Source organism: Tiliqua scincoides, chromosome 3 (assembly GCF_035046505.1).
Source record: "Tiliqua scincoides isolate rTilSci1 chromosome 3, rTilSci1.hap2, whole genome shotgun sequence".
NCBI classification, from domain to species: domain Eukaryota; kingdom Metazoa; phylum Chordata; class Lepidosauria; order Squamata; family Scincidae; genus Tiliqua; species Tiliqua scincoides.
The window spans coordinates 146,383,544-146,403,840 of NC_089823.1; the positions used below are offsets into that span (position 1 = coordinate 146,383,544).

The following is a 20,297-nucleotide window of genomic DNA, read 5'->3' on the forward strand; positions in this document are numbered from 1 at the left end:
TTTAAACCAATAATCTTCCCAGATGACCAGTTTATACCTCAACAGTTGTGGTAATCCAGATATCTTCTCAGAAGGAAGTGCTTTCGTTTCAGAGAAATCATGCTTTGCCGAAACACAGACACCAGGAGAAAAGGCACTTCTTTTCCCCACCATGTGGGCCCATTGCAATGTGAAGCATTGCCTAAAATGCAATTGCAGGGCATAGAATGCATACAACGAACTGATGATGAATGACACAACCCCCACCCATATACACACATCCGCTTCAATTGGATCATAACTCCAGTACTTTTTGTAAGGACCTTGATCAAGGCAATCAGTTCCAAGTGTGGCTTAAACATGTATTAACAAAAGTCCTGAGTGAAAGGCAATAGTAGAATACCCATACAGTATATGATGAATGGGGGTTGTCTTGCTGTATAGTGTTGTTGATCATCCTTCCCCATTGTTTAAACTGTAGCTAGCATATGAGCAGGAAGCTCTCAGTCCAGAAAGATGGAACTCCATCGGGAGCTGTTGGCAAGCTGTGGAGAAGCCTCTTGTCATTTTTACCCTTAGCAGAGACCCTCCATATTTTGATCTGGGACTACAGGTCAGCAACTAGTTATGTCCTAAGAGCAAGATGAGAGGGGAGTGAAGGCCAACAGTCTGAACACCAGTGACCACATAAGCTTGCTGATAAGGCCCATTGCCACAGATACTGCTTACTCCCTTCCCCTTTCACCTTTCACCTGTGCATTTGACAATAGCAGGGGGGCAGGCTATGTGGCGTCCTTTAGGCCAGGATTGTTCTAAGAGGTGCCAGTTGCTGACCCCTTCTCTAGGTAGATTCCCTACTGGTGGGAAAGTGAAATGGAGGGGCAGGATACAAACGTGATCCCAAAAACACAAATTCTGTTATATTTGTCATCTGCGATTCTATAGCTTACTCCTGTCTTTAATTTCCCTGGCCTGAAGCTCTGACAATGTTGGGATCCCAGTTTTGCCTTCCCTTCTGGCTTGTCTTCGTCCTGGGCTTCTACCATTCCCTGGAGGAAGCCAAAAGCTTACAGCAAAGTTTCAAGAGTGATCTATTCAACTTTTATCACACGTTGATTCTCGCAGATGGCAAAGAAACCACTGTCTACCTTTTAAAGGATGTACCTAAAAGGTAAGGGGCATCTACATGTTCTTTCATCACCTCACATGGTAAATAGTATATTAACATAAATATATGGTGGGATGTCTTTAAAAGAGATTTTAAGATTTTGAAAGCAAAACTGCTGCTGTAGTTTAATGCTATGCCATCTTTGGGTAACCAAGCTCTTGAGAACGAACACAACACCATCTTAGTACAGGAATGAGACATAGGCCTGCCCCTGCTCCTTCCTGTTCACAACTCCAGGAAGCCATTTTGCCCATCTGGCATTCAGAAAACTTGGTTCTATGTGCGCTTCACAACTCTCAAGACAAGAGAAGAGGACAACGGATGGGCCATAAAGGGAGAAAGGCACAGACCCAAGCAGGCAAGGAGGAGGGAACAAAATTGGTCATCCAGGGCATCCATGTAATTAGGACAAGGCTTGCTGGGACTGCCAGTATTGAAAGTGAATGGAAAGTAAAAGAGCAATAGTTGTAACAAGACAGTAGTATTGGTTCAAGGCCAACAGTACATTACGTGGGTTCATTATTAGACCTTCCTTCTCTTAAGTAGAGCAGACATTATGCAAGGTACATTCTGTTCAAGTTAGTCATTTAAAAGACAGAGTATTAGTAACATGCCTGGTCTTATTTAAGCTGTTTTCCCTAGCCCTTGGCACCAATCCAGAGAAAGTTAGTCACACTAATCTGATTGATTCCAATGGAATTTATGGGTGACTAATTTTCTCTGGATGATGGTCATTGTGCAGGGCTGAAGATCTGCCTTCTTTTTCTGTATTAGCAACATTTCCACTGCTTAGTTTCATTATTCTCTGCTCACTACCAGTCAAAAATTCATAGTACTATGCAGTAAAGGCTGTAGCTCTCTGGTGGAACACCTGCAGAAGATGACAGGCTTAATGACACTCCTAAAGTACATGAAATATCTGTTGGCAAAATTTGTCCTCGTATCAAATTCAAAGGGAAAGACAGCAGTTAAAATGACACCCCAAATGTACTAACCTAGAGCAGCCCTGCCCTGCCATGAGACTGGCTGATGCATTTGCTTCAGGCAGCAGACCTGGGAAACTTGTACCTATCCATATCCACTTCCGTCTGCCACCTGTCCTGGCCTGTGACTTGCCTGGACAGTGCCCATCCTCTTCCTACTTACAGTCTTGGATAATGAGTGAGAAGAGGATGTGGCTACTAAGAGAACCACTTCTTCTAAACAGCTGGGAACCGAAAAGTTCTGCTCCCAAGATCCTCCCCACTAGAGTACGTCAAGGATGGTGGGTGCTGGTGTGAGCTATAGGAATGGGTGCCGATGGGCTGGCTAGTGCTTGTATTAGGGTAGTCACGTTGATGCCAGGGTATGTGCTGGTATGAGGCCTTGAGCACACGTGCATATTGAAGTTAGCTTTCTGTCAGTAGAAGACCCTTGCCACTGGTGCTGCAGATGCAGCAGTGATGTGCACAATGGGGCCACCAGCATGAATGGCTGGCAACCATGCATGTGCACCACCACCAAGGTGACCAGCCACCACCTGAAGAGTTGCGTGGGCAGATGGGTTGGGCAGGAAGGCGGGGTAATGGGACATTTCAGAGGAGACACTGGGGGCATGTCAGGGGAGAGAGGAGGTAGATCCAACAGCAGCACACCAGATCCTACCCCTATTTTTTCAGCCCATCCCGCCTTCTGGCTCTCCTTTGTCTCATGCCAGCTATAAAGCTTGCATAGGTGTTTGGGTCCCCTCAGATCATCAGGAGGGCTATGAAAAGTAAGGGAAAATATTTCCCCTTATCTCTTATAGACCCCCTGATCATCCCCCCCCCCCATAGCATGCAGTGCACGCCTCCATGGAGCACCTGCATGCTACAGCATGGCGGGGGATAAGATTGAGCTGTAAGATTATGAACAGCATAGACAAAGCTCTTTAGTAGATGAACCAGATCTGTGTTTTTCATCTGTGCTTGTCTCTGTAATGTATAATCAGGCATATATGTGTCTTAGCTGATAGCACTATTTGTTCTAATACAAGGGAATGAAATTATTTGATTCTTCACCATCTTCCATTATATGTATAATTAACAGTTATCCATTAGAATCTGAAGTTCTATGTGATTACTAGGTTTTTGCAAGGCAGTACTCCCCTCTTCGATAGGATTGGGCTCTGTTATCCCTAAGACATCAATTAATTATATTAGCATCCTTCAGTCTCCCGCATGTTCATGCACAATGACCAAAGACAGCAAACCAGATGGTTCATTTCACATGCAGGCTCCGGACAGAATGAAGGACACTACCCCAAATAATACCAAATTACATAATATGTTACATGATGGCAAGAACAGGTTGAATAATCCCCACAAGGCCAGTAAAAATGGGACATAAATTGAGATAATTGATTGGAGTTTTACAAAAATTGCATCTCTCCTCAGGAACATCCATCTCAGCCGAGCCTGAACTCATAATATTTGGCCTTGGTTGCAAATGGACTAAATTTTATGAGGATGCTTGTTTAAAGCAGGGGTTTGCATTCTGGAGTGGAAAAATAGAAGCACATAGAAATACAAAGTTCAAAGCAGTACCAAACAAACAAGAATTTACCAAATAGAAAAATAGGCCTGGAGCTATACAAGTAGAGGTTACATATCATCAGACAGTTTCAGCAGTCCCAGGGCCCCTGAAGTAAATGGTTATGGCTGAAAGGCAGAAGCTTGCCTGAGGTCCTATACTGAATTTTTGGTCAGGAGAGTCTTGGTAAATCATCCAAAGTTTTGAGGTGAGATTAAAGGGGGTATTCTGACATTTAGCCACTACACTACTATATTAGTCAGTGATAAAGTCCTGACCAAGGGTGAAATCCCAGTTCCTCAGTGTGTGAATGCGTGCACGCATGGAGGGAAAGGTGCAGAGTGGCTCCCCACACTGTGTTTTGGGTGAGCCAAAACTGTTCCCGCACACTTCTTCAAAGTCAAAGCAGGAACCCTTCCTTCACATGGCCCAACTCCTGCTTCAGCAGACAACACCTTGCACATGACTGTGCTCTCCATCACACACAGGGGCATTTCCATGCTTTGCATAAAGATGATTTCAAAGTCAGTGCTGTAGAATGTGTGCACCGTTTCCAACCCAAGTTGTAAATAATGGGAAGTGTCTCCACTGCACAACATAGTCAATGTCTACAGTGAACCAAAATTCTTTGTATCCTCTAATTCAGCTAGAACACTGCCACTTCAAATGTGTCTCAGGACTCAAACATTACGTGTATTATTTCATTTCCAGGTACTATTTTGTTCTGGTGGAAGGCAGAACATCTGCACCTTTCACAGTCACAGTGACCCCATGTGACGTCCCTATTGAGTGGAATATATGGGTGCATAAGACTTCAGGAAACTACCTTAAAAAAGCAGCACATGGTAAGAGATAGATGAAATGACATGGTAATTGCATTGTCTGGCCATTAGGGTTAACCAATAGCCAAGAGATTGCCATTTCCAATTATTCATGCTTGCACAATCCTATACACCAGTGGTTCTCAAACTGGTGGGTCACGACCCACCAGTTCGTGTAAAGGTTCCCGCATCCCTTTAAGGGGAAGGGGAGAGGCAGGGAAGCGATCCCTAGGATCCCATCCGTATAGGGGGGTGAGGGGGGATGTTTCTGACTTACATTATGTAGGCAGGGCTGCAGCAGGCTGCAGGGAGTCCTGCACAGCCCTCCACAGTGCTCCCCGAGGCTCAAAACATTCAGAAAAAGCAGGCGCAAAGCACTCCCTTTTTGCAGGCGGTGCTTTGCTCCTGCTGTTTCCGAACGTTCTGAGCCTCGGGGAGTGCTGCAGAGGGCTGCACAGGGCTTGCTGCAGCCCTGCCTACATAATGTAAGTGAAAGCACCCCCCTTCGCCCCTTAGCTGCCCTAGCCCCTCCCCCACAAAGACTTACTGAGGGAGAAAAACTCCCTCAGAGTTTGAGAACCACTGCTATACACAATCCTCAGAAATAAGTCCCATTGAGTTCAAAGGGACCTACGCATAAGTGTGTATGGGACTGCCACCTCAAGCATGTAACTGACAAGAATCCAAATAATTTGTGCAACTATGTTCAGAGTGACTTTGGGTTTGTGCTTCTCCAAAGAAGCCTTCCCCATGATGCATTGCAGATCATTTTTGACACTGCAAGGAATTTAAAAAATATCTTGGAATATTATATGGGGTAAAGCTTTTTGAAGTTAAAACTCCCAGTAAGCCCAAAAGCATCCCAGCTGCTTTCGTTAAAGTGCTTTATTCTCCATTTGTGGAAAATGTTGGAGAGCACGGGCATATTGAAGGAGTGAAGAAGCTCCAAACATTGTATCAAACAGAGCAGCAGCCTCAGTAGGAGAACTTGTCCCCATGGTGACCAGCCAGCAAGCCATTTGTTTGGATAGGTATAGCAATTGGATTTTTTTATACTTTGTCATTTTTTTATGTTTCATGGTACACATCCTTGCATGGATTTTTGCTGGAAAAGTGTCTAATAGTGGATTGACCAATGCATAGCAAGAAATGTCAAACCTTCAAACTAAGCAAGTGTCCTCAAAGCCAAATTCAAAGCAGGGAACAGTGCTGTTCTAGGGTGCACTGCAGTACATGCATAACGCCTCTATCACAGTGCCATTTGCCTCTAGTCTACAGAGCCAGATGTGTGGCAGCAGAGTAGCATGGGAGAGACAGGCAGGAGTCCAGGCCTGACCTTGTGTCATAGCAAAGCTCATAGGCCTACCATCCAGAAGTGCCACACGCTCTTGCTATTTTGCAGTAGCAGTTTGGCCACCTACATCCTACTCTTAGCTCAAGTATTTCCCCCCCCCTTGGGGATGATTTAAACACTGTACATTTCTATATTTCACTGGCAGGTGATTATGACAGTCACAATCAATTTCAGAAGACCACAAAGACAGCATCTACTCTTTTTAGCTATAGAGGCAATTCTGTGGAAACCTACATGGGAACATCTTACTATTCCGTGGTCTATGTGCTTGAATTCTTATCCATTGAACGAGACACCCATATCACAGTGTACCTAACAACTGGTGCAACTTTGGAACACCTATATCCAGAGCTCCCAGTGGATCCACGCATAGATGTTATTGGTGTTGGCCATACCACAGTAACTCTGGCTTGGAAGCACAGTCCAACTGTCCTTCAGTACAAAGAAAACACCCAGTACTGTCTCCTGGTGAATGAAAAGCACAACTACAAGAGCTTATGTGCAGCAGAAACTGCTATAAGATCTTCTGGGATGAAATCACCAGAAGCTTTAGCACTCTCTCTTTCTCCACATGTTCTGGACTCCCAGCAAGTGATGGCATTGTCCACCAGTGAATTAAGCCTCATCAGCAAAACTAGCAATGGGGAGGTGAGGCAGATATGCGCGGGCACCAAGAACATCTACACAGTGCCCAACCTTACTCCCAGCACTCAGTATTACTTTGATGTTTTTGTGGTCAACTTTCTCACCAACGCCAGCACTGCCTATACTGGAACTTTTGCCAGAACTCTTGAAGAGCCTGAACCCAAAGTTACTGAGCTGAAGGATGGGAAAGTGATTCAACTTATCCTGGATGGGAGAAAACAGAAACACTACAACTTGCAGTACCAGGCTAGGCACAAACAAGTTCAGTTCAACTTTCAGTCTTGCAGTGGCCAAGTACAAATTGAAATATCTAGGGATAGAAAAGTGCTGATGTCAGAGAGCTTTGTTGGCTTGAGACATTTCATGCTGAAGGGGAGGCTGGGAGATAGATACTTGGTGAATCTGGGATCCACAGAGCCTTCAAACACATCTGTGAAGGTTCAGGTGTCCTCCGGTTTCCACAAACCTTTCTTCCCAGTTCTCCCAGAAAGCCTAAAAATCAAGTCCTTCAGCAAACTGAGGACCTGTGATTCAGTCACCATTGCCTGGCTAGGAACACAGGAACTGAGCAAGTACTGCATATACAAGAAACAGATAGAGGAGGATCAGGTTTGGATGGAAACAAGGAATGCCGACAGATGCTCAGGTCCTGACTCAAGGCAAAAAAGCGACAAAGTGTTATGCAAGTACTTTCATGATCTCAACCTGCAGCGAGCAGTGACAACGCAAACCATCAAGGGGCTCAAAGCAGGAACTGTTTACTTATTCGACGTCTATCTCATTGGGTCCTCTGGGATTCCAGTCAGGTACTACAGTAAAGCTGTAAAGACTCGGAAGAAATGTTGACTGTCCTTCAAAAACTGGTTCCTGAAGAATGATGAAGCTGAAGGAGCACCATAGATAGGCATGTATGGTCCACAACTTTCAACATGTTCAAAGACAAAAAACAATATTTAAACTGCAAGATTTGAGAAGAAGGAACTTTCCTAGAGGAAATCTAGATTACAGTCCTGTGTAACACAGAATTAATAGCCCTGTTGTCGTCAGAGTTCTTGTAAATAGCATGCCCAGGGATCCAAAATGAAACACTATGGCAGGGAAGTAAGGTTTTTTATTTTTATTTTTATTTTTGGTACTTAATCCCCACTCTTGTTCTGATCCTGGTCATGTCCCCCCTCACTATATTTTTGGATAAAATTTATTTTATTTAAAGTATTTATATATGGTACCCCCGGTCTGTTTCACACAGTATTCAAGGCTGTTAACATAGGCAGGCAAATCTAAACCATCATTTTTCAATGAGGTTTTTACAATAATTGTTCTGTGAGAGGAACTCATGGAACCCTCAGTCTACCAGATTTTTTTCCTCATGGCATGGCTGTCTCTTCTGGCTGTGTGCCAAAAAGCTTCCGCAGGCAACTGTCAGTCAAACCCAGGCAGGTTCTCTTAACCATTCTTGCCAGCTGACCTCTCCACACTCCCATGGTCTCTTACCGTAGGTGGCTCATCAACAACTCCATCCTCTCACAACAACTATTAGCACTTGTCAGCTTGGCTTTGCGTCTCTCCTACAAGGGCATGACCCGAGTTGCTCCTGCTTAGCTCTTTGGACAGTATGACAGCTCAACCAACAGATCACACCAATCTTTCCTTTGTCTTTCTACTGAAGTTTTTCAAGTAAAAGTAGCATATAGCAGACCTGCAGACAGGACCAGAACAGTACTGGGGACAAGATACTAAAGCCTCCCAACCTTTCCAGTTTCCCTTGTTTTAACACTCTGGCATGCTACTTACACAAAAACTCGACAAACACAGGGCTGTTACGCATTTGTCATAATTGTAGCTTGGTCCTTAAAGTAGACTTGCTCCTATGACCTTTTTCCTAAACTTTTCTAAGCATTACACTAAGAGCACTTTATAGCATCACCCCTGTTGTCAGAATCAAAGCATTCTTCTCAACACTTACAACACACTAAACTGGAGGGTGGACTGTTAAGTTGAATCTGTAGGAAGCGCGCAGCGCAGTCCTAGAAAACACTTGGGCCAGCGAAAGTCCCTTGTACTAGCCCAGGAGGGCTGCAAATGGGCCATAAAGCACATTCGCACCTCCTTGGGAGTTGGCAAGGCCGGCGTGTAGAGGTGCACCACCCCGCGGAGGGTGGAATAAGCCTCTAGGCTGACAGAGGCTCTAAGTCTTGCATTGGCCAAGCTCGTTCCAAGCAAGTTCCTGAGGAGCTCAGAGCAGCTTCAAGCCACTCTGCTCTCCTCGGACTTGTGCCACCTCAGCAGGTGGTACAAGTCCAAGGAGACCCATAGGGTAAGTTTCCCCTTACCTCTGGCTGAGCCACTTTGGGCTCCTACCCTGCACTGAATACAGCGCAAGCCTCTTGGCTTGTCTGTTCCAGCGCAGGACAGGATTGCGCCCTTAGTTTGCAAGATATCTTTTCAAAGTGCAATCAATAGGTCCTCCACCCTCCCCCATTTTGCAAATCCCAGTTAATATGGACAGGGGCAGAGTCTGAAAGAAATTTCATGAAAATGACAGGAAAAGTACCCACTATATATTGGGCTGGCCTGCACAGTGCAAGGCTGCTGCAGCCTGCGTGCCAGTTGGGGACCAGCAGGCCAGAAAAGGTCAATAAAAAAAATTGTACTTATGTTTCCAGCCCCTATGTAGTCCCCTATGGCCTATTGACATCTAAACCAGCTCATTTGCTGACATAGATCTGTTAGGCCAAAGATGGCGTGTGTGGGCTGAGATGGGGGTATAGGAATTGGCATGCACCCCTGCCATTGAGATCCATCTCCATTCTACCCGCGATCTGCCCCCACTACCACACTGACAGCTGGTCTGGGCAGCTCTGCTGCCAGTGCACAGCCTTCTGGCAGCAGTGCTTTGACACTGCCTATGATGGTGTTTATGGAGATGGAGAGGCTATTATGGTGGAGCACCACATACCATGTTTCCCTGAAAATAAGACACTGTCTTATTTTTTTTTTGGCTCAAAAGAACACACTAGGTCTTATTTTTGAGGTAGATTTTTTTTTTTAATGTCCAACAATGTACTGCCTGCCTGTCTACTCAGAAGTCAGTCCCTTTATAATTAATGGGACTTACTCCCTGGAAGGTGTGGAGAGGATGTCCCCTCAGTGCCCAGGAGGATGCCTGCCTGCCTACTCAGAAGTCAGTCCTTTTATAGTTAATGGGGAAGTGTTGAGAGCCGCAGAGCCTGGTAGGCAAGGTTGCCTCGCTTGCTGCTTCCCACCTCAGCTCCTCCTCAGTGTCCTCTGCCCAAGGTAGCACAGCAGGTGCTTTCTAGGTGGTGCGCACAGGAGTGCAGCATTCCCGGTCACGTTGTCCACCCGCCCCCGCCCGAGGACCCCTTCCGCCCCCCCTCCCCATCCCGGCCCTGATCACCACTAGGTCTTATTTTCAGGGTAGGTCTTGTTTTTGGGAAAACGCAGTAATCCACTGGGAGACCTCAGAATCTGCCATTATACCGTGTGAATAGGACCAGGCCATACGTGTACTTGAAATCCAAAATTTGGCTTTTTAATGGACATGATTTTCTTTTCTTATACTATTCATATGTAACAGTTCCTAATTTAGGCCAAACTCATATTTGGGAGGAACATAAGAAAGGACAACTTCTCATATTCAACTAATTCCATTACTACATGATATTTCCACGTTAAGCCCTAGCAGGTTCTGTGCCTCTTAGACATCCCCTCCCTCCACTGTGGAGACCCATATGCATTTAGAGTAAGTCTGTGGACTGTCCAATGGTTGAAGGTGTGACCGTTATATACAAAGTCTTTCTTGAGAAGATTATTGGGATCTCCATGCGAACGAATTTCCTCACTGGAGAAAATGTCATGTGCTCCATTAGACAGGTAATTACTGTACCAAATGTATCAATTTTTGCATCTGAATGATTTTTCTTTTTCAAAAACCTGAAATGTGATAGTTTACCCAGGGCTGGCGTTGGGAAATAACTCAATGGGTCTGGAGTATTTCTAAAGCCTGTTGCTTGGCTTGCTAACATCAGCCAATGGCATTATTAACCTCCATCAGAGAGGCATGATATATATGAGAGTGTTCAAGAACCTTTCTGGAGTCCAGACAGCCCCCACAAGATATTTTCTCCCTGTGACGCAGGCTCCAGAATTGTTCCCCTGAATTCATATTTTCCAAATTTTGGTGACATTCCTGTGTATTGTTGTAATGGGGGAAACAACAGACAAGGAGGATTAGTTTCCGGCCTCCTCCTTCCGAAACACATGAAAGCAAAAATATTTAAAATAAAAAAATAAATTGGGAGAGTCAATATGAAGTTCACTCTTTCCTTAAACAACTCTCTGTACTTCCTGAGGGAGGTTTTGGCCTGTATCTCATTTTGCTAACACTGTTTTTATTGCAGTTAAGACCTAAAAGCCACAAACTTTACTCTTGGTATATTATTTTTCTCTGAGTCTACTGATCTCATCCATTCTGAATTTCACAAACAACCTGCCTGAAGTGGGAGATCTGGCCCATCTCAACTGCCTGCACATTTTGAACCGCTCTCGTCCTTCCAGTCAAGTGTTAATACGTGGCACCCTTCATGAATGCTTTGAAAAATGACATGGCTTTTCCAGTGTGCTGTGTAGCAATTCAGTCAACTGTGTAGAGGTTATCAGTAGTAAAAACTTTCAAATGGTGTTTTTTAAATTTTATTTCCCTAATTATATTTTCACTGTTTTTAGTAAGTCAAAGCTGAAGCAATACTGGGGTGGGGGGGGGGGAGAAGAGAGATAGAAAACATATAGCCAATGTACAAAAAGCTTGGTATCTGTGACTAGATACCTTCTGCGATGAGAATTTGAACAAGGCCTCACAGGTTTTCTGTCTTTCAGTGAGAAATAAAAAATGTTGTGGTTTTTCATTTTTGCTATGACAACAACATAGATTCTCTAATCTATGATTCTCTATGTTCTCTAATTTAATAAATAGCTGACAGAACATTGCTGGCAAGCATTAAAGCGTATTACCAGCATTAAAGCACATGGCATGTGACTGTATTCTTACCTTTGACTGTTCCTCTTCATCCCCCTTGCCTCACCTTCCACTACCAATGGCATCCTTCCTCTCCTTCACCTCTCTTTCCTAGGTCTATTTTGAGTGCTTTCCATTACCTGCTCCTCCTCTGGCATCTTGCCTCCTCCAAATTTCAACAGATCCTCCTTGCCTACTGCATGCTTTTAACTCATGACATTCAGGCTCCCCTGCTTTTTGGCAGCATTCAATTCCTCCAGCCCTCAGCCTCTTCCTATTATGTTTAATTAGCACACTCACTAAGGGGAATGCCCAGCAGCCTGTCGGAATTAAGATCTTTTTCCAGGTGGGGGATAGTACTTGTTGGAAAAAGGGGGCTGATTCTATCAGGCAGAGCAATCTACAGAAGGCCAAATTCCACCCTGCTTCTATCAATAAACACTTGGAAGCAGGGGCCATTATAAAGGTTTCAAAAATAAAAAATAGAAAACCTTTACTTTTAGTTTCTTAAAACATATATATCTTCTGAAGTATCAGGGGCTTCTGTAACTTAAGGGACAAGAACTTTATAGCTGTTCTCTTTATATGGATATAAAGGGGTTGGTGATCTTTAATGACTGTAAGCCATTGAGGACAGAGCTCAAAGAGGATGATAGTGCACTTCTCTCATGGTTAGGGAGAGAGAGAGAGAAAGAGAGGCAGGAATGTGTGAGAGGAAAGAAGTTGCAAAGGGACATAACTCCTACAGACACTGCAGAAAGTAGCCAAGGGATATCAGGCAATGGGACAACACAGGGCCCAATCCTATCCAATTTTCCAGTGCTGGTGCAGCAGTGCCAATGGGGTGTGTGCTGTATCCTTTGGTGGGGAAGCAGTCACAGAGGCCTCCTCAAGATAAGGGAATGTATGTTCTCTTACCTCGGGGCTACCTTGTAACTGCACTGGTGCTGGAAAGTTGGATAGGATTGGGCCCAGAGGCCTATCAGTGACATTGCACCCACGTTTCACAAGTACTAATGTACAGTTGAATTAAAATGCCCAGTTTTAAAGAGCTTGCTTTCTAGAGCAGCTATTTTCAACCACTGTGCCAGGGCACACTGGTGTGCCATAGATGGTCTGCAGTTGTGCCGTGGAACTTTGGGGAGGGTCATTTATTAGTAGGGTAATGGGGGATTTCAGTCTCCTACCAGTGGCATTGGTGTGACTTGTCAATGGTTAAAAAACTGACAGTGTGCCTTGACAACTTTAGCACCTTGTCAGTGTGCTGTGAGATGAAAAAGGTTGAAAATTGCTGTTCTTGAGTATAGCAATGGTGTCATGAAGAGCAAGGAGGCTTCCAGCAACCACCCACTGATCTAGGGTAGTCCACCTCAGGCTGCAATCCTATCCACTTACCTAGGAGTAAGCCCCACTGACTATAATGGGACTTCTGTGTAGACGTGAATAGGATTGCGCTCTCACTTCCTTCCCATTCCCCACTCTTACACTTTGTTTGGATCGTAGCTTAGTGGGACAAGACTTGGTTCCCAGAGGGTTCCCTGGGCAAAACCCTTCCCTGAGAATAGTAGTCAGGGTTTTTATTGCACCCGCCCTGAGAATAGTGCCTGCAAAGTGGGGAGGCTGACAAATCCACTGATACCAGAACATGGCAGAGGCTTTAAACAAAGAGGTCTTATTAACAAATGGATCAACTGAACAGAAAAACAATATAAATAGGCTTGTTTGCTCACAAATAAACATCCCCAAAATGGTGCTGGCTCTGTAGAAAAGCTTCACCTGTGCAGCCAGGCTGACCGGATACAATGGAGAACAGAGTGCCTATAGCTTTAACCATTGCATAGAAGAGGGGATTTGGGCAAGTGCAGTTTTTTTAATGCTTCCATGCTGAGCTGCACCTGCCAAAATTTCCTCTTATACACTGGTTAAAGGTATAGGCGCTCTGTCCTCCATTGTATCTGGTCACCTTGTTTGTAGCCTTCCTGGACTCTAGGTCAAGAACCTGGATCCCAACTTGGCCTAGCCTGAGCTGAGGGAACAAGAGCTCCCAACATCTGGAGAAGGAGGACAGACCAACAAACAGAATCTGATGCTCTTGGCTGATACTTGATCCCTTTCTATGTACCTGGGGCTCTCCCCAGCAGCCTTCCACTCTGATCCCCAGAGAGTGAGCTCTCCCTATCTTGCTCAGTCAGAAGCACACAGGAAAAAAAGTCTCTTCAGACCTGATGACCTTTTCTTTAGCACCCCCCCCCCCACCAGCTCCCTGATTGCCTAGCTCCCCTGGAACCTGAAGCACCTGAGAATTGGAGGGAAACTCCTCCACAATGAACCACAACTGTTTCATCAAATGATTTTTGAATCTCTTCTTTCAGGGACCCTTTTCCATCCACACGGACTTGTTTATCTGCCATGGAATTCCTGTCTGTGGCAGAGATTTCTGGGAAGGGTTGTAGGACACACACTCAGCTCATGGCGGGCATGCTCCATGGCCCGAAAGTCTAACCCTGTTACTCTGCATGAACTGAGATTACATCTAATACTCTCTGGTAGATGACTGGTAGAGTTAAAAAAGCTGTCTTTCAGGGAAATTTGTCCCCCTTGATTGATAGCCTGAGAGAATACCAATTACTGTCTTGGAGTGAGCAGAATTTTCCACAACACAGTTATTAAATTACAAATTGTTGGTTTTTTTTTAAAGGAAAAATGTCAAACCCAGTTCATTGGTTTGGTTTTAAAGGAAAAATGTCAAACCCAATTCATTGGTTTGATGAACTGTCAGAATGGGACATAATTCCCAAAAGCTCAGCGGCCAATCCTCAAATATTATTCTGCAGCTTAATCTTCAAAGATGGAGACTGTCTCTATAACAAGGTCATGAAATAATTTGATACGGGACTTTGTTTCCTCTTTGGAAATGTTTCTTAAGGAAAATTAATTTCTAGGACATTCTTATATAAAAACATTAACTCCAGTTTCTTTGCAATTCCTTTCCTTTAGTTGTAGTTTTTAGTTGCAGCTGCAATGAAAACAAGATGTATGTATCTTTGATATCAGTGGTGTGGGGACTCATAACACCATACTGCTCATGACATAAAGGAGGGCGGTCTCCTTTATGTATGTGCTACATGGCCTGAGGCTGGGCTGAAGCACTGCCATCAATCAAAGCATCTGCAACAGTGGGGTGTATAAAGAAGGGAGAGGTGAGAATATCGATGTGGAAAGGATAATGACAAAGCTGGGTCCAGGAGAGGCAGAGAGATAAAACATCAAGGGATATAAACCAACAGGAAATGGGAAGAAAAAGGGACACAGGACTAGGCACATTCTCTGGTGGCCTTTTCAAAACCCTGTCAGAAGTAGACTTGGGCACCTTATTGTACCTCCACATTCTTCTGCTATGCATACCGGAAAGGCTGAAAGAAGCATCCAACTTTGAGGTAAAATATACTGTGATCTATTCTGCAGCACTGTAACTTTTGGGGCATCCTTAGTTTTAATGAAGTTCAGTTGTGTGGACTTTATATTTAGGGGAGGGTTTTGCTCAACAGGCTACTGCAATATGTGTATTAGTACAGTATAATAATATGCATGGCCGCTAGAGGGAAGTGCAACCTTAGGAAAAATGAAGGAAGTGTGACTGTTGCTTTTCAAGAAATGTAACTGTCTGGCAGGCTTAACAAGTCAAAAACCTTCCTGATAAAGCCATTAAGATATGAAGTGGAAGGGGGAAAAGTCCTTACTGAATAAAATGCAGCACAAAATTCATCTGTGGAATTAGTTGCCTCATGATGTGGCGATGGCCAGTAGCTTGGATAGTTTCAAGAGGGGGTTGGACAAATTCCAGGCCTGTTCAGGGCTACTAAATCATGGTGGTTAATATGTGCTACCTCCAGATCCAGCAGCAGCCAGCTAGTTGTGGAGGAGCAGTGCGGGGAGAAAAGGATGCCTTTCACCTCTGCTTGTGGACTTCCCAGAGGCAGCTGGTGCCATACTGTGGAAACAGAATGCTGGACTAGATGGGCCTTTAGCATGATCCAGCAGGGCTTTTTGCATGCTGTTATGTTCTGAAATACCTTCCATGGACCCTGGGTTTGGAAATATATTGAAGAACCAATATGGTTCAGAACACTGAAAGAGAGACCTGGACTCAAATCTATTCTACTGTAGGCTCACTGTGTGGCCTCAGACACGAATTGATTTTTTGCCTCATTTCCCCATCAGGAAAATGTGAATCTATCTCACAGAACTGGTGTGATGGTAATAACAAATGTTAAAAATGGAAAGCAGTTTACAGTTTTTATATTATTAATAGTGTTAGGTAGCATCTCTTTGTACTAGTTCTCACAAATTCATAAGCGTTATAAGCTCTACAACATGCAGACATCAGCATTTGCCTGTGTGAAGGAGACTGCCAAGATCTAACACCATAGGCATAGACAAAACTTTAATCCTATTTCACATCATGTATGATGGTTTTCAGTGCAGTCAGTTCAACCATTCAGGGCCAATCACTCTTCTATATTTGACAACTGCAACTGAGGCTGTAATACACATTTACCTGTTCCATGGGAATAGGTCCTATGGAACTCCATGAGACTTACTTCTGAGTAGACATGGATATGATTGGGCTGTGAATGTGTGAACCTATGCCACTGAAAAGTGTTTGAGTTTGCAGCAGGGATTAGATATGTGTTTGAATCCCATATTAAAATCCCCATGGCCTTGTGAGCATGTCAGAGAGAAAACTCCTAGCCAAGACTTCTCCCCAACATGCCAACTTTAAATGCACAGTTTGATTTTTGATATAGAGTTGGGAAAATTCATCCATTGGTATATTAAGCAGGTACAATAGCCTGCCTGAAGCTTCCACCTTTCAGCTGCTTGTAACAGAATACCAAGGAAGAACAGAGCATTGGCAGCAAATAAAAGCAAAACAGATTTTGTATTCATTTTCCAGAAAGTTGAAGCCAGCTTGGCAACATGCAATGTGGCGATCCCAAAAAGAAAACATTGGGCTTTTGCCACCAAGAAAAAATTATGCAATGTAAAAATAGCCTATGCCACTTAAAACTCTGGCTCCTTCCAAGGCCTAATATAGTACCTCTGTAAACATATGAGAGAAAGAGATAATGAGGAAGAGATTGTTGTTTTTAATTGTCATTGCTGGAATAAGAGATTGGATTTATAGCACATATACATGGAGAGGCAGAGAGTGAGCCCGGTGACTAAGGGTGGGTGTCCAAAACTTAATGTGAGCTGTAAGTTTTGGCACCAAGCAGAGCTATGTTATGGCACCAGAGTTTGGTTCTGACAAATCAGTTTCAGCTCAGATTAAAAAGTAAAGTATAGAGGACCTCATAAGCCACAAACGCCAGGGGACTCTGATGGCCAGACCCAGTCACTTCACTATCATTGCTACCAAAGGAGTTCACCAGAAGTGGAACCTGTTGGCTTGCTCTGTGCTATGCTTATGCACTATAGCAGCAGATGGCTGAGGGGCAATAAAGGTATGCATTGTTTAAGGATGGGGGTATAGTCTGAGAAGTGTGACCTTAGATGGTTGTGTGAACATTCTTAGTGCACAGCTCCCTCTAAGGGGACAATTTCGTAATAGCCTACTGGTCCTAGGCTACAAACCTCCATTATAATCTCATGGGACTGCCATCATACATGTAGTCTCTTGTTGACTAGAAGGTCATTGTGTGGCACATACATATACTGCAGCTACTACTTCAGCAGGAGTCACACAAGGTCAGTGGAGTTTCACTGACTCTAGTTCAGCTGCTCAATGTGAACAGTTTGTCTCCAGTGGAAAAGACCTGGCAGCCATAAGTCTGTCCCAGCTGTTCAGGGGCCTTTTTAGGTTGCCTGCTCTTCTGATTGTTCTATGCCACCTCTTTTAGAAAGCCAACTCTGACCTTTCCATATTGCTTGGACTATAATGCAACAGATATGCTGTCATTTACAATACCTGTTGGATGGGATCCAAAAGTTTTCTCTTTTGATGCAAGCATATTATGTTTTCCATGCACCCAAACCACAGCACATACACTTAACAATCCACTCCTATCCCCTGACACACTATAGCATGTGGGCATGCCATGGAAGCACACTGCATGTAATGGAGTTCATTACACATCCTGGGAGTGACCAGGAGGCCTGCACAAGGTAAGGAGGGAAAAATCAATATGAAATACAACTGCAGTCCTATGTGTGTTTACTCAGAAGTAAGTTCTACTTCCCCTTACCATCTGCATCTTTTTGGATGTTCTTGCCCAAAGAAATGAAACAAACAAGCCCCAACCCATCTCCACAAGGGTAAGAACAGTCTTACCTTTTCTCCTCCTTGTTTTCTTCTACCCCCATCCCCATTTATTAACTGATTTGCAACACCTCTATCCATTCATCTACACCTTTTCCCCATCCACCATCTATCTGCTTATCTGGAAAGGGCAAGCTTGCCCTTATACTCATTTGATCTCAAACTGAGCCTGATGCTTTTTCTCAGCTCAAGTCCTCTTTAAATAGTTTCAGAAGCAGTGTCTAATCCCACCTGCTGATGACATCACTGCTCCTGCTGAAGGAGAAATCCTGGCACTTCACACCTCCCTCCTCTACACACCTTCTTTACAGCTCCAAGCCCTTTTACAGCTGGTAACTTTGGGACTTGAAGGATCACCTCCCTCCCCATATATTCTCCAGGTGGTCCCACCTTTTGAAGTTACCACTGAAAAGGCCTTTTTAGCTTTGGCACCCCTGTTGTGGAACACTTGCCCTCAGAGAGGATCAGCTGGCACTAATTCTTCTTTTGGTACCAGATGAAGACCGTTTTATTTATACAGGCTTTTAAACTCAGTTGTTTTTAACATTCCTCTGATGAAGCAGTTGGCACAGACAGCTGCATCAAGCCTGCTCTACATTCAGTGCAGGCTGGAGGTGTCCTTGGGGAAAGGGGATATTTTACCCCTTACCCTGTATTGAGGCCCAGCAACCCTTATGGGTCTATATAGCTGCTGCAAATCCAGAAGGACCAGTGAAAAGCCAGGGAGGGTAAGAGAGGGGTGAGGATATGGCAGAGGCCTGCTCCACTGATCCCAACCCCTCAGGCCAGATCCACCCCCATTCTAACCTGCCCAAAAACATACCCTCCCTACCTTAAAACACCCTCTCACCACCCTCCTCATGCCACTTGGCACAAACATACCTGTTCTGGTCAGTGCAGAGTCTGGATGCTGCACTGCTGACCCAAAGCAGGCCTTCACACAGGCCCAGCTGGCACACAAGTAACTGCAAACATGTTTTGTGGCATGTTTTTCACACTCTGAGCTGGTGCAGAGATGGCCACACTGGCTCAAGCACAAGTTAGGATTGCACTTTTTACTGTTTTACTGTTTGTAATGTTGTCCTGGGAGCATGTATGCTGAAAGATGAGGATATGTATTTTTCAACAAAATATAAACATCTGGACAAGCTCAGGAATTTCCCAAGAGCTGAAAGTCCAACAAAATCCTATAATTCATGCAGGACCTTCCACTTAGATAGCAGATTTCAGAATGTGAGATACTGAAATATTCAGTTTTGGGGGGGGGGGCAGGGGGAAAGCCACAAGCAGTATTTCATTTAAGCTCTATTTATTTTTTTGGACTGTTCCATAGAATCATGGAGTAACAGATGAGGGAGGGTTCCTATCTCCTTCAGCCAAACCAGGTTAACATTTAGTTCAGATTGCTAAAATTAATGCGGCTGATAAATGAAAGTATCCACATTTTAACAATGTATCATTTTATAACTTGCAGTCTTGACTCGGAGGTTTAATATAACAGCTATTTGGATGAGCTTTTCATCACATCTAGGATGTGGCCTTTTATTTGCTTGGATGGTTTAAATGCCTGGTTGAACAAAGTATTCATAAAATGTGTGATAATGGAATGGATCAATCAAAACATCCTCAACATTCTTTTCCAAGGGATTGAGAAATAGCTCCTTTAAAAAAAAAAGAAAAAAGCACCTTTTTTGCAATAACCTGAAACTTCCCCATCTCACCTCCTCCCTTTTAATAGGACCAGAAAACTGACCTTATCTTTGATATTTTGCAAATCTGTTCTGTAATTGACTCTTGCAAACAAAGGATGTTAAGGGTAGCTGTTTGTTATTTACCTTTCAGCAAATATATGTTTGAAGTCAAATGTACAAAAAAGATAGATATATACACACCAGCACATTCACGTCTAAATGGCTTCAGCATCCATCGTACACATGCCCTAGATGGCCATCTGCCCAATATCTTTAAGCAACAAATTGTAAAAAGCAGATGCCTGAGCACTTCTGGAACAACTTCCTTTGGACCTCCTTATCCTCTGACCTCTTCAACAGTAGTGTTCCCAGAGGGGGGAGCACAGTGCTACATTTTGCAGGCACCTCAACACACCATATCAGCTCCCCCTCACCTTTTGAGTCATTCTGGGTGGCGAGAGCAAAGTGGAGACATCTCCTCTGGAATGGCTCCAAAGGTGAGAGGGAAGGACCACTTACACAGCATGTTGAGGCGTCCTGCAAACACTGTGCCCCCATTAGCTATGCTACTGCTCTTCATTCTTCCATGGCCCAATCCTATCTAAAGAGTGCACTGGGGGAACGCATGTCCCACCAGCACAGGCTGCCACAAAACAGCCACAAAGTGCTTTGTGGCAGCACAAGCACCTTGCACTCCAGTGGGAAGGCCAGAGCCTTCCTGCACATGCCAGC

General features: G+C 44.3%; 1 protein-coding gene across 1 annotated transcript; it reads left to right on the forward strand.

The window, feature by feature from the left end:
- The first annotated feature begins 965 nt into the window (after positions 1-965).
- Positions 966-7,363, forward strand: LOC136645148 (protein NDNF-like). The gene is made up of 3 exons (XM_066621392.1): positions 966-1,150; positions 4,409-4,542; positions 6,018-7,363. Exons 1-3 carry the CDS (start codon positions 966-968, stop codon positions 7,361-7,363), a joined length of 1,665 nt encoding a protein of 554 aa, XP_066477489.1.
- The last annotated feature ends 12,934 nt before the right edge of the window (positions 7,364-20,297 follow it).